We start from the raw sequence: 16,854 nt of genomic DNA on the forward strand, positions 1-16,854 counted from the left end.
TCAATTTTTAGCACAACTGATACCTGTATACAAGAGTCTATTCCTTATCTGGCTCCCGAACATGTACATCTGGTATACTCCCAGTGTTATTTGCTTGATCATTTCCTTTAGGGTATAAATTCTTAGTCTAAGGTTTATGGTCCCATACTAGATCCACAAATTGGTTTCAGGAGATCATAAACCCACTGAAATCAGGTGAAAAATGATGTGTATTTGCACATTTCAATTTTTCTGGAAGAAAGGTCTAGAGTTTCTATCGGATCCTCAAAGACATTTGGGATTCAAAAAAATAAGGGTTAAAAATTATTGCAGAGTTTTTTTTTTTTTTTTTCCTTAAACTGGAAAATGTTTCAAATGCCCAATAACTCTGACACCAGAAAGGGATACATTTCAGGGAAATAAAATCAGCTGCCAAGTCCTACACAGAAACTAGGGTCAAAACTGCTGTTTGTAAAGCCATTGCAAAGAGGACACTTGAAGAGACTCACAGAGTGCCATTTCTGTCTCAGTAGAATTGTTTGACATTTCGTATCTATTTATTCCAGATAGTTCTAGAAAAAGAGTATGTTTGACAGATTAGATACACGATGAATGTATAGACCTTAAAGTTAATGAGGGCCAGGCTCACAGTCTTGTAACAAAATAGTGGTTGATGATTTTTTAGTGAGCAAATACCTTTTGTCATCTTTGTCAACTTTTAATGGAGTCAAGTGTGTGGACTGAACAGAGCTGCTACACAATGGTACTTCTACTGAAAACTGAGCTGGAAAATGCTCTTATTCTCACGCCTTTGCTTAGGCTGTTCCTCCTGTCTCTAATGCCCTTTCCCCAGTTCTTCAGCCTGCAAATTTGAACATTGTTTTTAAGGCCCCAGACCAAGGCCTTCTGTGACTCTTCTGATATATTCTCATTTCTCTCAGGCAGAATTATTCTGCAATCCATGTTCTAGTCCTCTGCACACATCCCTATCGTGGAATCACTGTCAGCTGTTCATGTCTGTTTCAGTTAACCGAGTCTTCAAAATGCTGAAGCTGTGACTGATTTGAGTTCCTTGTCCCTAGCCACATAGTAGGTGGTTGATGTTTGTTGAATGAATAAAATATTAGCTTTCACCTAGGAAAGTCCTCCTTGATCAGGATGTTGTGAAATACATGGTTAGGTGTGTATCTAGTTACATGACAACATGAACTACGTGTTAATGAGTAAAGGAAATGACTTTCAGTCACCTCCAGAAGCAAACTTGTGACTCACAGGTTGAGGAAACAACCAAGCAAAGAAAGGCCTAGACACCTCGGAAGGTAAGTAAACAATGAGGTGAAGCAAGGAAAGGTTTCAAGGTCAGGAACAGCTGGGGACAGGAATTGGAGGCTGGATTCCTGTAAGCAGGAAGGGGAAAAAAGAAAGGGAGAGGGAAGATGCTTTTCAAACACGAAGTACTGACTGGATTGAGAGAGGAATAGGAATTACTTGGAGGCATTGGAGACCCTGGTCAGATTCATACAGTTACTAAGGGCTCATTCTAGCAACAGTTGCCCACAAATGGAAGCAGAGCTGGATTTGGATCTACTACTCTGTTGCTCATATTCTTGACTATTCACTAGGATCCTTGAAATTCTGAGCTGCAAAGGGCCTTATAAATGGTCTGGGGTCAGCCTTTTATTTGATGGACTGAGGTTTTAAGATAGAACCTCTTGAAACCAGCCCACCAGAGACTTCTTTTACTGGGCTTAGCCTGAGACAGGGAGGCATGTCAAAGTGCTCTAGGAACTGGTCTCTAATCTAAAGACTGTGACCTCAGGAAAGGCTCAAGGTTTCACAGAATACAGCAAAGGCCCCTTGTTTCCTTGGGACACAAACCAAATAAAGGCACTCCAAGAATTTGTAAGTTAAATGAATTAGGAAGTGGATCAAGTATAAGTTTGATAAACAAACTCAGCTTTTCCTAATAACATTTTCTTTATTTCCTCTCTATAACATGTTACCATAGAGATGAATTTGTTTGCATGAGAAAGCATTGCTTTTAGTTTTATCTGCAACTCTGGGAGGAGGGGAAATGTAGCAAAAAGCAGGTGAACACAAGGCCTATTGCTCCTGTTTAGTTTAAACATCTGTAGCAAACATCTACCTGTCAACTTTATCTTTCTCATCTGCTCACCTTGTCCATATTTGGTACTTCCTGCGATTCTGGCAACTTTGGTTACAGGTCAATAGAACACACTGGTTGCACAGAGTACACCTAAGTGTTTGTCTCTTTGGGAAGTCCCTCCCTTGAACTTGCAGGATCTAAAAGCTCTTTACTCAAGAATGGAATCGCATGCCCGTATGCAAGGTGCTTAGTGTAGGTACAGGCCACCGTCTCACGCAACTCTCCCTTTCATAGCTCTTTAGGACACTGGCGACCTGGAAAGCAAATTCATTCCCTTAACCTCAACCGCATCTGCAAATCAGTTGTTCAGGAAATGTGGTCACGACCATAGGCGATGGTGCGCCGACAGTGCCTTCCTACCCGCGCCGGGGCCCAGGTGCGCGGTCCGCTTCAGCTCCAGCTTCAGCTCCAGCTCTTGGGGTACACACCGTGCGCAAGAGGCGCGAAGCCCCAGGCCCGAGCTCCAGGACCCGCGCGCTAGGGAGGAGAGCTGGCGGGCGACGTCGCGGCGCGCCGCGCCCCGCCCCACCTCGGCGTGGCCCGCGGGCACGCGCACGCACGCAGTCGCGGGGGCGCACGGCGCGGGGACGCGCAGGGCCGGGCCGGCACGGCGCCGGGCACGCGCGCGGCTCCGGGAGGCGGCGGCGGCGGAAGCGGCGAGGGCGGCGGGCGTCCGGCTCTGAGGAGGTGGAAGCAGCGGCGGCGGCTCGGAACTGGGCTCAGCTGGCTGGAGCAAGGGTCGGAGCGCCGGGCGGAGCGCCGATCCCCCGGCTGGACCACCCGCCCGCCGCCCAGACGCTTGGGCCGCGGAGTTTGTGTCCCGGCTCGGACCCCGGCGCCCAGCCCGGAGCCGTAACCTTGAGGCGGCGGCGGCGGGGCCGGGCCGGGCCGGGCCGGGGGGCGGCGGCGCTGGATCCGCGGCTGCCGGATCGTTGGCGGGAGATGTCGAACCCTGGGACGCGCAGGAACGGCTCCAGCATCAAGATCCGTCTGACAGGTACGGCTGGCGGGAGGCCCACCCGCCCCTCGGGCGCCCCCTCGACCCCCGCACAGCCCCGGAATTCCCGCAGGGCGCCCTTGGAAGTGGCCCTCCCCCACGCCGGCCGTTGTCCCAGGACCTCGTCACCCCCCTCGGCGTGTGCCCCTCGCTTCTCCCTCCCGGCCCCGCCCCCTCGCCGCTCCCCAGCCCCGCCCCCTCGCGGTCGCCCCCCTCCGCGTCCCTCGCTCTCCCCCCACACCTGCCTCCGGCTTCTCCCGGGCCCCGCCCCCTCGCGCTCCCCTTTTGCCCCCTCGCGCTCCCCTTTTGCTCTCTCGCCTCCCCCTTGTCTTCGCCCCCTCCATCCTCCCCCTTGCTTCCCTTTCTCTCCCCCACCAGCCTCCTCGATTCCCTCCCGCTTCTTCCATCTGCCCCCTCGCTTTCCTCCTCTGGTCCCGACCCTTGCTTCCCACTACCTTTCCATCCTCTCTTTTGCTTCCCTTCCTCTTCTCCAACCTGCCCTTTCACTTCTCCCTCCTCGTACCCCGTACCGCTTCTCTTCCCCTTCCACCCTGTCTTTTGCTTTCCTCCCCCACCCCACTTGCTCCCCTTGCTTCTCCCCACCTCCTCCTCGCCCCCTCCTCTCCTCCATCCTTCGCTTCCCTTTCCCCCAGCCTCCTTCCTTCTCCCTCCCTGGCCCCGCCCCCTCACTTTCCCTAAGCCACGCCCCTCGCCTCTACCTAGTCCCGCCCTCGCTTATCTCCCAGCCCCGCCCCCTCGCTCTGTCTCGCGGCCTCCACCCTTTCTTTCCTTCAGACCCGAATTCCTCAAGCCTGTGTAGTAGCTAGCGTCACCCAGTCCGGTTCTCCTCGCTTCTCCCGTGGTCCAGCGCTTCAGTCTAGTCCACTTCCGTTTTCTCTCTGGCCAGGCCACTGTCTGCTCCTGACTATGCTTCTTCAGTTCTTGGTTTTCTGTCTCGCACTTCGCGGTCACCCCGACTCAACACCCTGGAGCCCCCGTTGGGCGCGATCCCCCTCCCACACACTGGAGGCTGTGGCAGCTGCACAGGCGCAGGCTCCTTGATTCACTCCCATTTAGTCTTCAATGAAATGCCCGTGTTTCCTAGGTGGCTCTGTAGTGCCACCTTCAAGGGTGAGCGCGAATCTCTGCTGTGGGCCTGCGACGTGATGGTTTGGATGCGTGGAGATGCGAGTTTTCTGCTACAGCAGATCCTAGACCAACCTGCAGCCTTGTCTTGCCTCCTCCCTCTCCTCTGTACTTGCTGCTGCCTCTCCTCCTGGTTCACCCCCCAGGGCTTCAGATTCTACCCTAAGGCTGGACTGGAGTGTTGCAGATAGAGCTCTTCTTTGGGACTTTCCAAACTCGAATATTTTCAGTTTGAAAGGAAATAAAAAGTTCATTCTAAAGCCTGTCAGGGATTTTTTTTCCCCCTGGATTTTTCTGTTTAGTAACCAGTCCGTTGACTCCAAAGGCGGTCTAGTCAGGTTTTTTCAAAGGCAAGAGTGAGCATTTTGAAATTTTATGGCACATGCATAGCCATAAAGTCAGTGATTAAAAAAAAAAAAAGAAAATCCGTAAAAACAATAGGTAATTTTTTTCAAACTGAATTTACTTTGAAAGTCTGTAGTTGTTGAGTGATTCGGGTTTACTTTTAAGAAAAGCCTTGTTATTTTTGTATAAAGATATCAGATCAGATAATATGAACCCAACCCCACACCCTGGTTTTGTAAAGTGACAGGTATATCCTCCGGATCTGTGCTTCTGGAGAAACGTACACCTTTTACAGCAGGGCAGACACTTCTGTGTATGCATAGTTACTACTGTGGTTACTGTTAAATCACATTTTTTTTTTTTTTTTTGACATTGTAGTTGTGACAACATTGGTTCTGACTTACAATGTAACCTGCAATTGATATCAGATTGTTTTCAGTTTTCTTGTTAAAAGCAGAAGTATCTGACTTGGGAAGTTTTTGTAGAAATGAGATGAATGTTTTAGAGGGAATAGGTTTTAATTAAGGTGTTTTGTGTCAGGTGGATATATATGTTAACCAATCTTAGTTGACCGGTCTAGGTCTTTTCCTTGTGAAAGGGAGAACTTAGTTTAGATGTTATGGATGCAGAAATGCTTTAGAGTTAGGGTGGCCTTTGACTGGGAAGGATGAGGTGATAAGTGTTCTTTCAGAACTTTTTCCCTTTCCCCCAGTAGGTGTTATTAATGATTTGAGAGGGTCTGAGTGTGGTCATTCTTAAAAGAGTATAGTGGTGATTGTGTACCTATGTGATCCCAGTAGTCTCAAATATGTTGAAGGTAAGGCAGATTTTGCCTCATGTTTATGGTTAAAGAAAACTTGAAACATTGGGTGGTCATCTTTCAAAAGTTGAATACGTCAGTTATAGGCTTTCAGAGTTTATTTTCACATTTGATATTTGAAAAAAAAATGTAAAATGAGCAATATTGTAATTAGTTAATGAATATCACAAAGAGCACAACGGGATACAAACAGAATAAAAACATGGGGGTTATTAAAGAACATTTAGTGTATGGAGTCCACAACTGTATTTGGTGAATAGAGCATTAGATTTCGATTAGGAAACTTGGACTGGTTAGATCTATCATTAACTGCATGATATGGAACAAATTATTTAACCTTTCTGCGTCTCAGTTTCCTCATTTATCAGATGAGATTTCAACTCCATTATAACATTCGTTGAGCCTCTTTTCACAGGACGTATCAATTTGGCTACTCACTTATTTTTAATTGCTGTTGGGTGTGTATACTTTCTGTTGTTCTCACTCCTGATATTCAAGAGTTTGTGTTGAGGGATTTATGCCACACATTAATTTTATATATTGATTACATTTATGCTTTTTTCCTTTCTTCCCGTGGGACCCCTTTTGTTTTGAAAACTATTGGGCAATATGGTGAGCTGCTTTGGAAATCTGGTCTAAATAGTAGAAGAATGAGTTTTATATTTAAAATAATGTAATTTTAATGAATGTCTTTGTGGTATTTTAGTAGGAAAATGGTTTTAAAATAATTTCATTACTTTGGGGGGCATAATATATACAAAAATCAAGTAATTTTTGTTAAAAAGTATTACCTTGCAGACATCTTACCAGTACACTGACAAATCAAAAACTTTCGGGAACATTTTAATTTGAAGTTCAAGCAGGATTTGCAAAAACGTTGTTCTTCTGTGGTATACAAATGAATCCCAGATACATTATTTGCACCACTTTGGGTCAAAGAATGGAATTTTGAGCTCTAAGGGTTCCACAGTGCTCTTCAGAAAAATATTAAATTTTATTCTGATGTTAACCATTTAGTTGAAATACTTTTATGCCTTGAAATACTGTCACATCTCCTTGTGTTTTTATGTGTTTTGGATTGTGACTGTATATTGTGAAGAGAAAAATTCTAATTCCAAGTAGAGGGAGGGGAACAAGACCTTCATTGGTAGTATATGGAAATACAAGGATATTTTAAACATTGGAGCATATGTAATATAAGATGGTTTGTGTTTGGCATTTGGATTTTGCAACTTGGAGTGAAACAGTTGTTAGTAATAGCTGTTAAAATTTGAATTGATTGATAATAGGTGGCCTAATTGATTCAAAATAGTTAAGCTTCTCTTAAGATAATTTTGAAGAGTAGCAATTGCGCCAGCAAAGAACCTCACTTAATAAGGCATACAGAACTTTATTTCAACAACTGTGATAAAATGGACTAAGTGATCTGTTTAATTTTTAGCCAAGCTCTGTATCACAGTGTACTTGACATTTCCCTGGAGTCGCTTCAAAGTTAGGAGGGTACAGGCAAGGCATTTCTTTGTACTGAATTATCTTAGCTTGTAGGCTAGGTTAGATCAAATGTTGCTGCAGAGCTTACTTTTATATTTTAAAAGGAATCACTTCTGCCAAATACAGGTTCTATCGATGATTTTGTGATTTGATAACATTTGTGGGTGATGTGTGTGTGTGTGTGTGTGTGTGTGTGTGTGTGTGTTTGGTACTAGGGATTAAACCCTGAGGCACTTAACCACTGAATTATATCCCTAGCCCTTTTTATTTTTTACTTTGAGAGAGGATTTGCAAAGTTGCCCAGGCTGGCTTTAAACTTGGGATCCTCCTGACTCAGCCTCCTGAGCCTCTGGAATTAGAAACAAGAGCCACCATGGTGGGGCAAAATCTGTCCTATACTTTATTTCTACCTTCATTTGAAAGTAGTTCTAATCCATCAATTTATAGTTTTTTACTCTAGGTTTATTTCTCAGTCTAAAACTTGTGTATTTTTGCAACCATGAAAGTTGTTTCTTGAATGTTGGATTTCCCCTTCTCTTCTATAAATTTTCTTCCTGGTTCAGTGGAGGAGAGGTTCTGGGGGCTGGATTACTCACGAAGTAGTTTCTTATGAATTGAGGGGGAGCAGAAATCCATATTTCAACATTAACTTAATGATCTGTTAACTAGACTGGTTTTGTAACACATTTATGGGCACTGTTTGAAATCTACAACAGCCAAATTCTGCATTTTATTAAGTGGTTCCAAAAACTCAGATGGATGCAATATTACCACATCTTCACAGTGCTCTGATGTTCTGGTGGGGAACCTTTGGGATTCTTACTTTGGATCAATTTTTTTTTTTTTTTTTGTAATTTCAAAACCATTCTAGAGCCTAAATATTTTTAAACAAAGATTTTTTAAAAAATCTGTTTTTATTATTGAGCAACTTAAACTACTGCTTAGTTTATTGTTTGGTAAGTGAATTTTATCAAGAGAAAAACCCTCAATTTAAATTTGTTTGTTGTCCATAGTACTCTTTCTGGCTCTTTCTCAGCTGACTAAAGTCCCTAAGGCCATTGTAGTTAAAGGAGAGCAGTGGAGCTCTGTTGTAAAAACAAAAGCACCGAGCCATGTGGATCAGCATATCTTTTAAAAAATGTTAGAATTACTGTTGTGTCTACAGATGCAATTTAACCCATTTGGATATTTAAACTAAATGGAATGTTGTTTCCACATTTCTGGATTAAGGGAAAGAAAACCTTTTATTGTTTTAAAACAAGGCTTAAGTAATGTATAATCAATGCGTCTGGTGCTGCGCCTCGCTCTGCAATTCCAGCTGTGTGCACCTCCATTGCAGCTGAAAGGAATTCTAATTGGCTGAGGAATGTCGGCAACATCATGTATCACTGAGCATGAACCTATTCTGCTGGCTGCTGGGTGATGCATTTCAGATGTTTTAAGCTCCTAAATCCAAGTTGGAGGTTGCTTTCAGAGTCTGGAGGAGAATGTGCGAAGCTTCAGTTGTAGATGGCAGCCCGCTTTCTTTGTACTTTGGGCACTGCTGAGTTCTCTGAAGGCCATGGTGCTTTCTGGTGGCCAAAACACAGGCTGGACAATCAGAGCCTAACTCACCAAATAGTACAATGAAGAAAGGGAGGGGGCGTGTAGAATGACAACCTTTTCATGACTCCACTTTCCTCTCTGTAATGTGAGGTATCTGCCTTTTTATAATGCGTAAGACGTGATAAAGATGGACTTACCATTTTAATGAGCAGTTATGAATTATTTATGGAATAGCATAATGTGATTGCAAGTCATAGATTTGATGTTAAGTCTCTCCCCCCTCCCCCAACCTGGTCCTGGGATTAAAAACCCAGGGATGCTTACCCACTGAGCTACATCCCACCCCTTTTTTAATAAAAATTTTTATTTAGAGACAGGACCTTGCTGAGTTGCTTAGGTTCTCGATAAGTTGCTGAGGCTGGCTTTGAACTCTCCATCCTCTTGCCTCAGCCTCCTGAGCCACTGGGATTATAGGCATGTGCCACCATGCCTGCCAGATTGGTATTATTTCTTTTGCCTAAACAACCATGTAGTTAAAGCTGTTCTTTGACATTGAAGAAAACTGATGGAACTGATTGATAAGCATGGGGAGATAATTCTCAGAAATGAATTGTTCAATTCAACGGATTCAGAAACCTCTGTAGAGAAATAGTTACCAGACAAACCAGCATCATCTTTAATGATGAACACTTGGAAGGATTCCTGTTAAAACCAGGAGCAAGGAGGTGATCTAACCAGCAGAATTATTATTAACTAGAGAAAGACTTCAGAAAGCAGGAAACTGAACTGTTATGATTTGCAGATGATAAGATTACACATCTTTGAAAAACCCAAAAGATCAGTTGAAAACAATTATAAACAATAAAGAATTTTAATCAAATAGCTGGATAGAAAATTTCTCCATGCTAAAAATAGAATTAAATCTGTATGCAAAGGTAAATTAGGAGAAACAATTTGTAATCCATATGAAAACGAAAGTCGGGTTTCTTAATATATAAAGAGCTTTTAAAAATCAACTAGAAAAAGGGTAATAGCCTGACAGTTAAAGAATATGGACAGTTCACAGAAAAGAAAAAGTAGATTTCAAACATGAAAATGTATTTCATTCATTTTCTTTTATTAAAAATTCTAATTTTTAATGATGTTGTCTCATTCATATTAAATGAAATATACATTTTAAAACTAAGAATAAACCAGTTCTTCATGTAGCCAGAGAGTTTGAAATATTCTATGATAAGGGTGTGGAAAAGCAGCTTTTTTACACACTCGGTTTAGAATGTAAACTTATTTAGTAGATGCTGTCAGACAACAAGCATATGGATACCTTGATCTAGCAAGTCAGCCCCTAGGATTTTTTCTTGCAGGTATATTTATACATTTATTTAATATCATGGCAAAATATTTGCATCATTGTTTGAAATTACAAAAGACTGAAATCAATTACCAGTAAGTACTTGTTACATCAATACAGAACTAATTGCATAAATTATCAGGTATCCCCAAGGATGTGTAGATTTTCAAAAGCATAAGATAGTGCTTTTATTGTGATGTGAAACATTCTCTAAGATATATTACTGAGTGGAAAATAAGCAAAATTCAGAAGAGTGAATAGTATGTTTACTATATGAGATACAATTTATATGCATATACCATAGGCATAAAATATATCTCAAATAATATTTGAGTATATGTAGGTATAAAATAATATTTGATTATACTATGTTACATATACATAAATTTATAAACATTTGTATAGGATGTCACTGGAAGGATAGTATTGTGAAAATACTGAATGTGGCTGGGCGTGGCTGTGTACACCTGTAGTCCTAGCTACTATGGTGACTGAGGCGGATTGATAACCACAAGTTCTAAGGCCATCCTGGGCAACTGCAAGGCTCTGTCTTGAAAAATAAAAAGGAGCCGGATACAGTGGCACATGCATGCAATTCCAAATACTCTGGAGACTGAAGCAGAAAGATTGAGGATCATAAGTTGGAGGTTAGCCTCAACTTAGCCAGATTCTGTCTCAAAATGAAAAAAGAGGGATGCAGCTCAGTGGTAAAGTGCCCCTGGGTTCAATCCCTATGACCAAAAATAAAAAGGGCTGGGGATGGGATTCAGTGCCCAGCATGCCCTAGGTTCAGTCCTCAGTGCTGCAAAATAAAACAAAAACAAAACTCAAAAATCATTTAAAAAAATAAAAAGAATCTACTCTTTAAGAGTTTCTTACCGCAACTGGCACATTAATTGCCAATAGCAATCGTTTTAGAATGAGGGTGTTCTGAAAATTCAAAATAATTGTATCAAATGTATTTTAAAGGCCAAAGAAGCATACTAGCATATACCCATGTTTCCAGGTGTTTTCTCACTGGGAAGGCTCCTGGGTTTTGCAGAGTAAAATACTTTGCATTTTTGTCTTATAGCTCTGAAATGTTTCCATAGAGTATATTTATTCTGATATTCTGAGCTCCTCTTTATCCCCCAAAAGCTGTTCTAGAGTATCTAAATAAGCCTAAATTATTTTTTCCAGATCCAGAAATTTGAAACTCCTTAGACCTGGTCCATAAGTGATTTTTTGAAAACTGAGGTCTTCATTCTGAATACTCCTGTTGTTTTTATGTCATTTATTTGGAATGTCATTTGGGGTTACTTGTGACTAAATTTTTGTAAAATAATCTCATCTCTAAAGTGGATGTATAAATGCTAACTTGCACAAGCTAGTAATAATAATTTAGTATTTTCCTAGGTATTTATAAACAATATGTGTGTTCTGGACTTCTTTAAGGGCTTGTTTTTAATTTTAGCTATGCCTAAAAAAGAAGTTTTGATAATCTGACTCTAGAAAAGTAGAAAATGTGGTAATTCCATTGAATATATTGCATACTGCCCTCACCCCTTAGATCTCTGGGATTAAAAAAAAATCCAAAGTTTTCGTTTTATTCAGAAAGTTGTCTTTCTGAATGTATAACCTCCCAAATATATATTTGAGAATTATTTGGTGCTTGTTGGTACATGTCAGTGTTACTAATGCCTTAGATCTGTTTCATAGTTTCCAAAGGGTTCTCATAGACATTTCTTCTTTTGAGCCAAGACATCATGCCAAGCTCAAAAAAAAAGACTTTTTTTTTTTTTTTTTGGTGTGTGTTTTATTTCTAGGTTAAAAAATAGCACACAATTTGTTTTATTCTCTAAAAACAGATTGTACAGGAGAGAAAAAGGATGTTCTCTTGTTCTAAATGGAAAACTCTCTCTTGTGCAGGTGCAAAATACTCAAAGGCATCTTTAAATTCACATGGGAAATCTCAGGGGACATTGATTTAACTCATCCTAGGCCATAGTGAAGATAATCCACACTTACAAAATTGCATGAGCTTTTTTCTGTTTTGTTTTGCTTAGGTCAGGGCCCTTTTCCCCCTCCTGTAATTACGCAAGATTGGAAACTTGACATTCTCCTCCCTTAACACCCTTAGTAGTCAACTCAGGCTTAACCTGTCTAAAACAGTCTTCCTGACCCTCCCCCCTGAAGTCTCCCTCCTCGCTTCTTTTAATCTACCCACTTGCTCAGATAAAAAAATCAGGACTCATTGTCATTTGTCATATCTGATTTACCCCAAGTGATCTTGTTCCTGTCACCCATGCTTATCTGGACTTGGTCTTCTTCTTCTTTAAATAAATTGTTAAAATTTTTTTTTTAGTTGTAGTTGGACACAATACCTTTATTTCATTTATTTATTTTTATGTGGTACTGAGGATCGAACCTAGTGCCTCACATGTGCTAGTTGAGCGCTCTACCACTGAGCCACATCCCCACCCTTGGTCTTTTCTTCAGGCCCACTCCCAATCCCCAGCCCAGTTCAAGTTCAAGTATAATCAACTCTTGCTCAAACAGCCCCATCTTGCCCTATTTTATTTAGTTGCCATTTATAATCTAAATCATCCTGCTGGAGTGTTATTTTCTGTTTCAAAGATGTTAAAAGAGTGGTTGTAGAAGTCCTGTGGGTTGGTTCTGAAGATGGAAGGAGATTTGCTGTAACCTTGCTTTTTCTCTGGGCTGGTGGAACCCCCTTCACTTGCCTCCAGCCACAGCCCCTGGAGCTCTGGGGAGGTTGACCTCCTCTTTGTCAGGATAAAGTGGTGCTCTCCTGGTCTGATGACTTAGAGATAGCCAAAGACAAGTTGAACCAGGTCCAAGTCAGCTTTGTGGAGGGAGATCAGGAAACCAGGCTGCAGGCTTCTGTTGGAAAGAGTCGAAAAACACGTCTAGAGCTCTCGTGTTCTCATGTACACGACAGCATTTGGTTTCCTCTGTTTAGCTCATGATTTGATCCCTCACCCCAGTCTTTCTCAGAATTCTTTGACTCTCTTCTGCCTCATCTTAGTGTTACCAAACGTCACTCAGACCACATTTTTGCTATTCTCCTGATTTTGCTATTCTCCTGATTTCCGTGTTCCCTGGAAATTGTCCCCTGTCTCTCATAAACCCTGCCCAGATCTTTCTGGTTTTCCCCATCTCCACATCACCCCTGGTCCTAGGCATTGTTACCACTCACTTGGATACCTATAATAGTTTCCTAAGTGGTCTCCCTGCTTGTGTGTGTTGAAATGTCACTTATCTACAGAAAAAGGGTGGCGAACAGAGTGTTGACATTTTATAAATGGAACATACCTGTGTAACTAGCATCTAGATCTGCAGTTCTTGGGGCACGGGGGACATTTAACAACGTCTGGACACATTTTTGTTTGTCATGGCTTTGTAGGTGCTTCTGGTCTCTTTGTGTAGAGGCCAGATGTGATGCTAAATGTTCTCCAGTGCAGACTCCTACACAAAGAATTATCCAGTCCAGAGTGTCACTAAGGCTGAAGAAAGTTGGATCTAGATCAAGAAGTAGAGGATTACTAGTACCAGGAATGTTCCCACAAAACTGGTACTAGGGGGAAGTAGTTTCTGTGCCCTCAGTCCCTAAAGATAATCACTATCCTGACTTGCAACAACCTGTTTTTGAACTTCATATTAATGGAATCATACTGTATGCAGTCTTTTGTTCAACAGTGTGTTTGTGAAATCCATCCGTATTACTGTGTGTGGTTGTAGATATTTATCTACTTTGCTGTTCAGTATTCTGTTATGGGAATATACCATAGTTTATCCCTTTACCCGCTGAGGGGCAATTGGAACTTTTTAGTTTTGACTTTTATGAATAGTGTTGTTAGATATATGTCCGTGCATATATCTTTTGGTAGTATTTGTATGTATTTCTGTTGGGTATATACTTAGAATGGAGTGAGTGAGCATATGTTCAACTTTAACAAAACTTGCCAAACACTTTCCCAAAGTGGTAGTACCAAGTTGCCAGCAGCATAGGAGAACTCCAGTTTCTCTAGATCTCTTTCACCCTTTTTTTTTTTTTTAATCCTTTTCAGTTTAACCCTGTTATCGGTGGTGACTTGGTTTCACACTGTGGTTCTGCTTCTACTTTCATTTTATTTTGCAATCTGTACTTTAAATGGAAGGCTTAGGAATCCTTGCTTCCTCTCCTCCTCCTCCCCGGCTCCTTTTTTAAAAAAAAATAAATAAATAAATAAACATCTTATACTTGGCTGAGTATGGTGGTTTACATTGGTAATCCCAGGGATCTGGGAGGCTGAGGCAGGAGGATCTCAAGTTCAAGACCAACCTCAGCAACTTAGCAAGACCCTGTATCTATCAATCAATCAATCAATCAATCAATCAAAAGATCTGGGAATGTAAATCTGGTAAAGCATTCCTGGGTTCAATCCTCAGTACTTTACCCCTCCAAAAAGCAATATATTTGGGGAATAGTTCAAGAAGGGGAATAGCTGGGTCAAATGGTGGTTCCATTCCCAGCTTTCCAAGGAATCTCCATACTGCTTTCCAAATTGGCCACACCAATTTGCAGTCCCACCAGCAATGTACAAGCGTACCCTTTTCCCCACATCCTCGCCAGCAATTGTTGTTTGACTTTGTAATGGCTGCCTTTCTTACTGGAGTGAGATGATATCTTAGGGTGGTTTGAATTTGCATTTCTCTGACTGCTAGAGATGGTGAGCATTTTTTCGTGTACTTGTTGATTGATTGTAGGTCCTCCTCTGAGAAGTGTGTGTTCAGGTCCTTGGCCCATTTGTTGATTGGGTTATTTGTTTTCTTATTGTTTAATTTTTTGAGTTCTTTGTATACTCTGAATATTAGGGCTCTATCTGAAGTGTAAGGAGTAAAAATTTGTTCCCAGGATGTAGGCTCCCTATTTACCTCTCTTATTGTTTCTCTTGCTGAGAAAAAACTTTTTAGTTTGAGTAAGTCCCATTTGTTGATTCTTGTTTTTAATTCTTGTAATTATAATCTCATAGGAGATTGAAATGAGATATACATGGAGGGTCTGTGTGCCTTTTTTTCTGCCTTCCTAATTTAAATTTATTTTTGTTCCTATTTTTAACATCTTGTATAATAGGGAATTATCAAAACCAGGAGATTGACAGTCACCATCAGTACAGTCCACAGAGGTTTTTCAGATTTTACCAGTTATATGTACAGAATGTGTGTGTGTGTAGCTTTCTGTGCAGTTTTATCACATGTGCAGGTTCATGCAGCCTCTGCCACAATGAGGATTCACAACTGTACCACAACTGCCAAGGGTCCTCTGCACTCTCCCTTACAGCCACACCCCCTTTCCTGGCTGTAGCCAGTCATCTACTCACCTGTTCAGAATCTTTTCAGAGCATGAGTCCCATCATGCTCTTCCTTTCTTAAAGCCTTCAGTGGGAAGCCACTCAGAATAAAATCAGAGTTGCTCCAGATCCTGCTGGTTGCCTCCTCTGTTCCACTTTGCCTATTCTCTAGGCACAGCCACCCTGGTCCTAAAACATGGCAAGCTTCTTCCTGCTTTAGCATCTTGCATGAATTATTTCTTTTTACCTCCTTTGGTGAAATGCTCCAATGCTCCTCCTCTTGACTTATTTTTTTTAAGCTTCTTGTCATTCAAATACCAACCTAAGTGTCCCACCTCAGAGGACCTTCATTGAAGTCACTCCTACACTCTCATGTAGCCTGTGCACACAGCACTTGTCACTGCGTGGTATTTTCTGGTTGTTCAGCCACCTGGCTGGCCAGTCAGTTTGCTTTTCTGACTCTGCTCCTATCATGTAAGTTCCATGGAGCTGGGGGCCTCATGATCTTTATTTCTGTGTCCCTGCGTCCCCCCTAAATATTGCCTGGCACCTGGTGGAGTTCGCAAATGCTAGTTGAGTGAAAGAATTAAGGGCCTTCTTATTGACTGGGTTCCTTGGCCACCTCTGGTCAGGCACTGGAGGCCACATCTCTCAGTAGGTCACTTTTTTATTAAAGAATTTAAAAATTCTTTTTAGTTATACATGACAGTAGAATACATTTTGACATATCATATATACATGAAGTATAATTCTCATTTTTGTGGTTGTACATGATGTGGTTGTACTGGTTGTGTATCCAATATAAAAGCATAGGAAAGTTATGTCCAGTTCATTCTACTGTCTTTCCTGTTCCCATCTCCCATCCCTTCCCTTTATTCCCCTTCAATCCAGTGAACTGGATTAGACACAAAGGGGAATGAAGGGAAAGGATTCACAATAAGGGACCTCTAATTACTAATTCACAATAAGGGACCTCTCTGGTCCCTTATTGTGAATTAGTATCCACGTATTGGAGAGAACATTAGGCCTTTGGTTATATTTTCACTTATTGTGATAGTCTCCATTCCCATCCATTTACTGGGAAATGCCATTAATTTCATTCTTCTTTATGACTGAGTAATATTCCATTGTGTATATGTCCAACATTTTCTTTATCCATTCATCTGTTGGAGAGCAATTAGGTCACTTCTTGTTGTGTGTTAGGGGCTTAGGGACTGGCTAATCACAAGCTGTCATCAGCCAGGCTTGGGGTTTCTTTGACTATGTGACACCTAAAAACTTAGTTCACTTTCTCCTGGGCAGTTGTACAGTTCCAGGGTTTGAGCTGAAGCCTGATATTTTCTAAGTATGGCTTTGGCCCATCTTCATTACCTTTGGTTTCCTGGCCTCTTCTAAGGGCTGTGGGAACTGACATGGGTGCCTGCAACAGCACCCATATCCCTCTTGCTCAGTCTTCCTTCGCTTGTCTCCTTCTGGGTCCTTCCTAAGTGCTATGAGAAGTAGGCACACCTCCAGCGGGGCCTTTCGTCATCTCGAATCTCTCCTACAAAGTCCCTTAATGTGCCTTGTCATCTCCGTTTCACACCAGGCCCCAATCTGCTCATCTGTTTCTCAGGTTAAAAACAAAAAGTTCTTTGGCTGGGGTAGAGGATGCTCATGGGCCTTTACCCTGCCTTCTCC

At 41.9% G+C, this 16,854-nt stretch overlaps 2 protein-coding genes across 3 annotated transcripts in view; both read left to right on the forward strand.

The window, feature by feature from the left end:
• Positions 1-3,002, forward strand: part of Kpna7 (karyopherin subunit alpha 7) — a 46,419-nt gene extending 43,417 nt beyond the window's left edge. Inside the window, exon 10 of the mRNA XM_076840071.1 lies at positions 2,628-3,002. Coding sequence (XP_076696186.1) covers positions 2,628-3,002 — 375 coding nt within the window. The remainder of the gene's footprint in view (positions 1-2,627) is intronic.
• The window catches only part of Smurf1 (SMAD specific E3 ubiquitin protein ligase 1), a 93,438-nt gene continuing 79,408 nt past the window's right edge, over positions 2,825-16,854 (forward strand). For both annotated transcript variants that reach the window (XM_076840124.1, XM_076840125.1), the window contains exon 1: positions 2,825-3,143. In XM_076840124.1, coding sequence (XP_076696239.1) covers positions 3,089-3,143 — 55 coding nt within the window. In that variant the 5' untranslated portion in view covers positions 2,825-3,088. The remainder of the gene's footprint in view (positions 3,144-16,854) is intronic.

This window comes from Callospermophilus lateralis, chromosome 19 (assembly GCF_048772815.1).
Source record: "Callospermophilus lateralis isolate mCalLat2 chromosome 19, mCalLat2.hap1, whole genome shotgun sequence".
Classification (NCBI taxonomy): Eukaryota; Metazoa; Chordata; class Mammalia; order Rodentia; family Sciuridae; genus Callospermophilus; species Callospermophilus lateralis.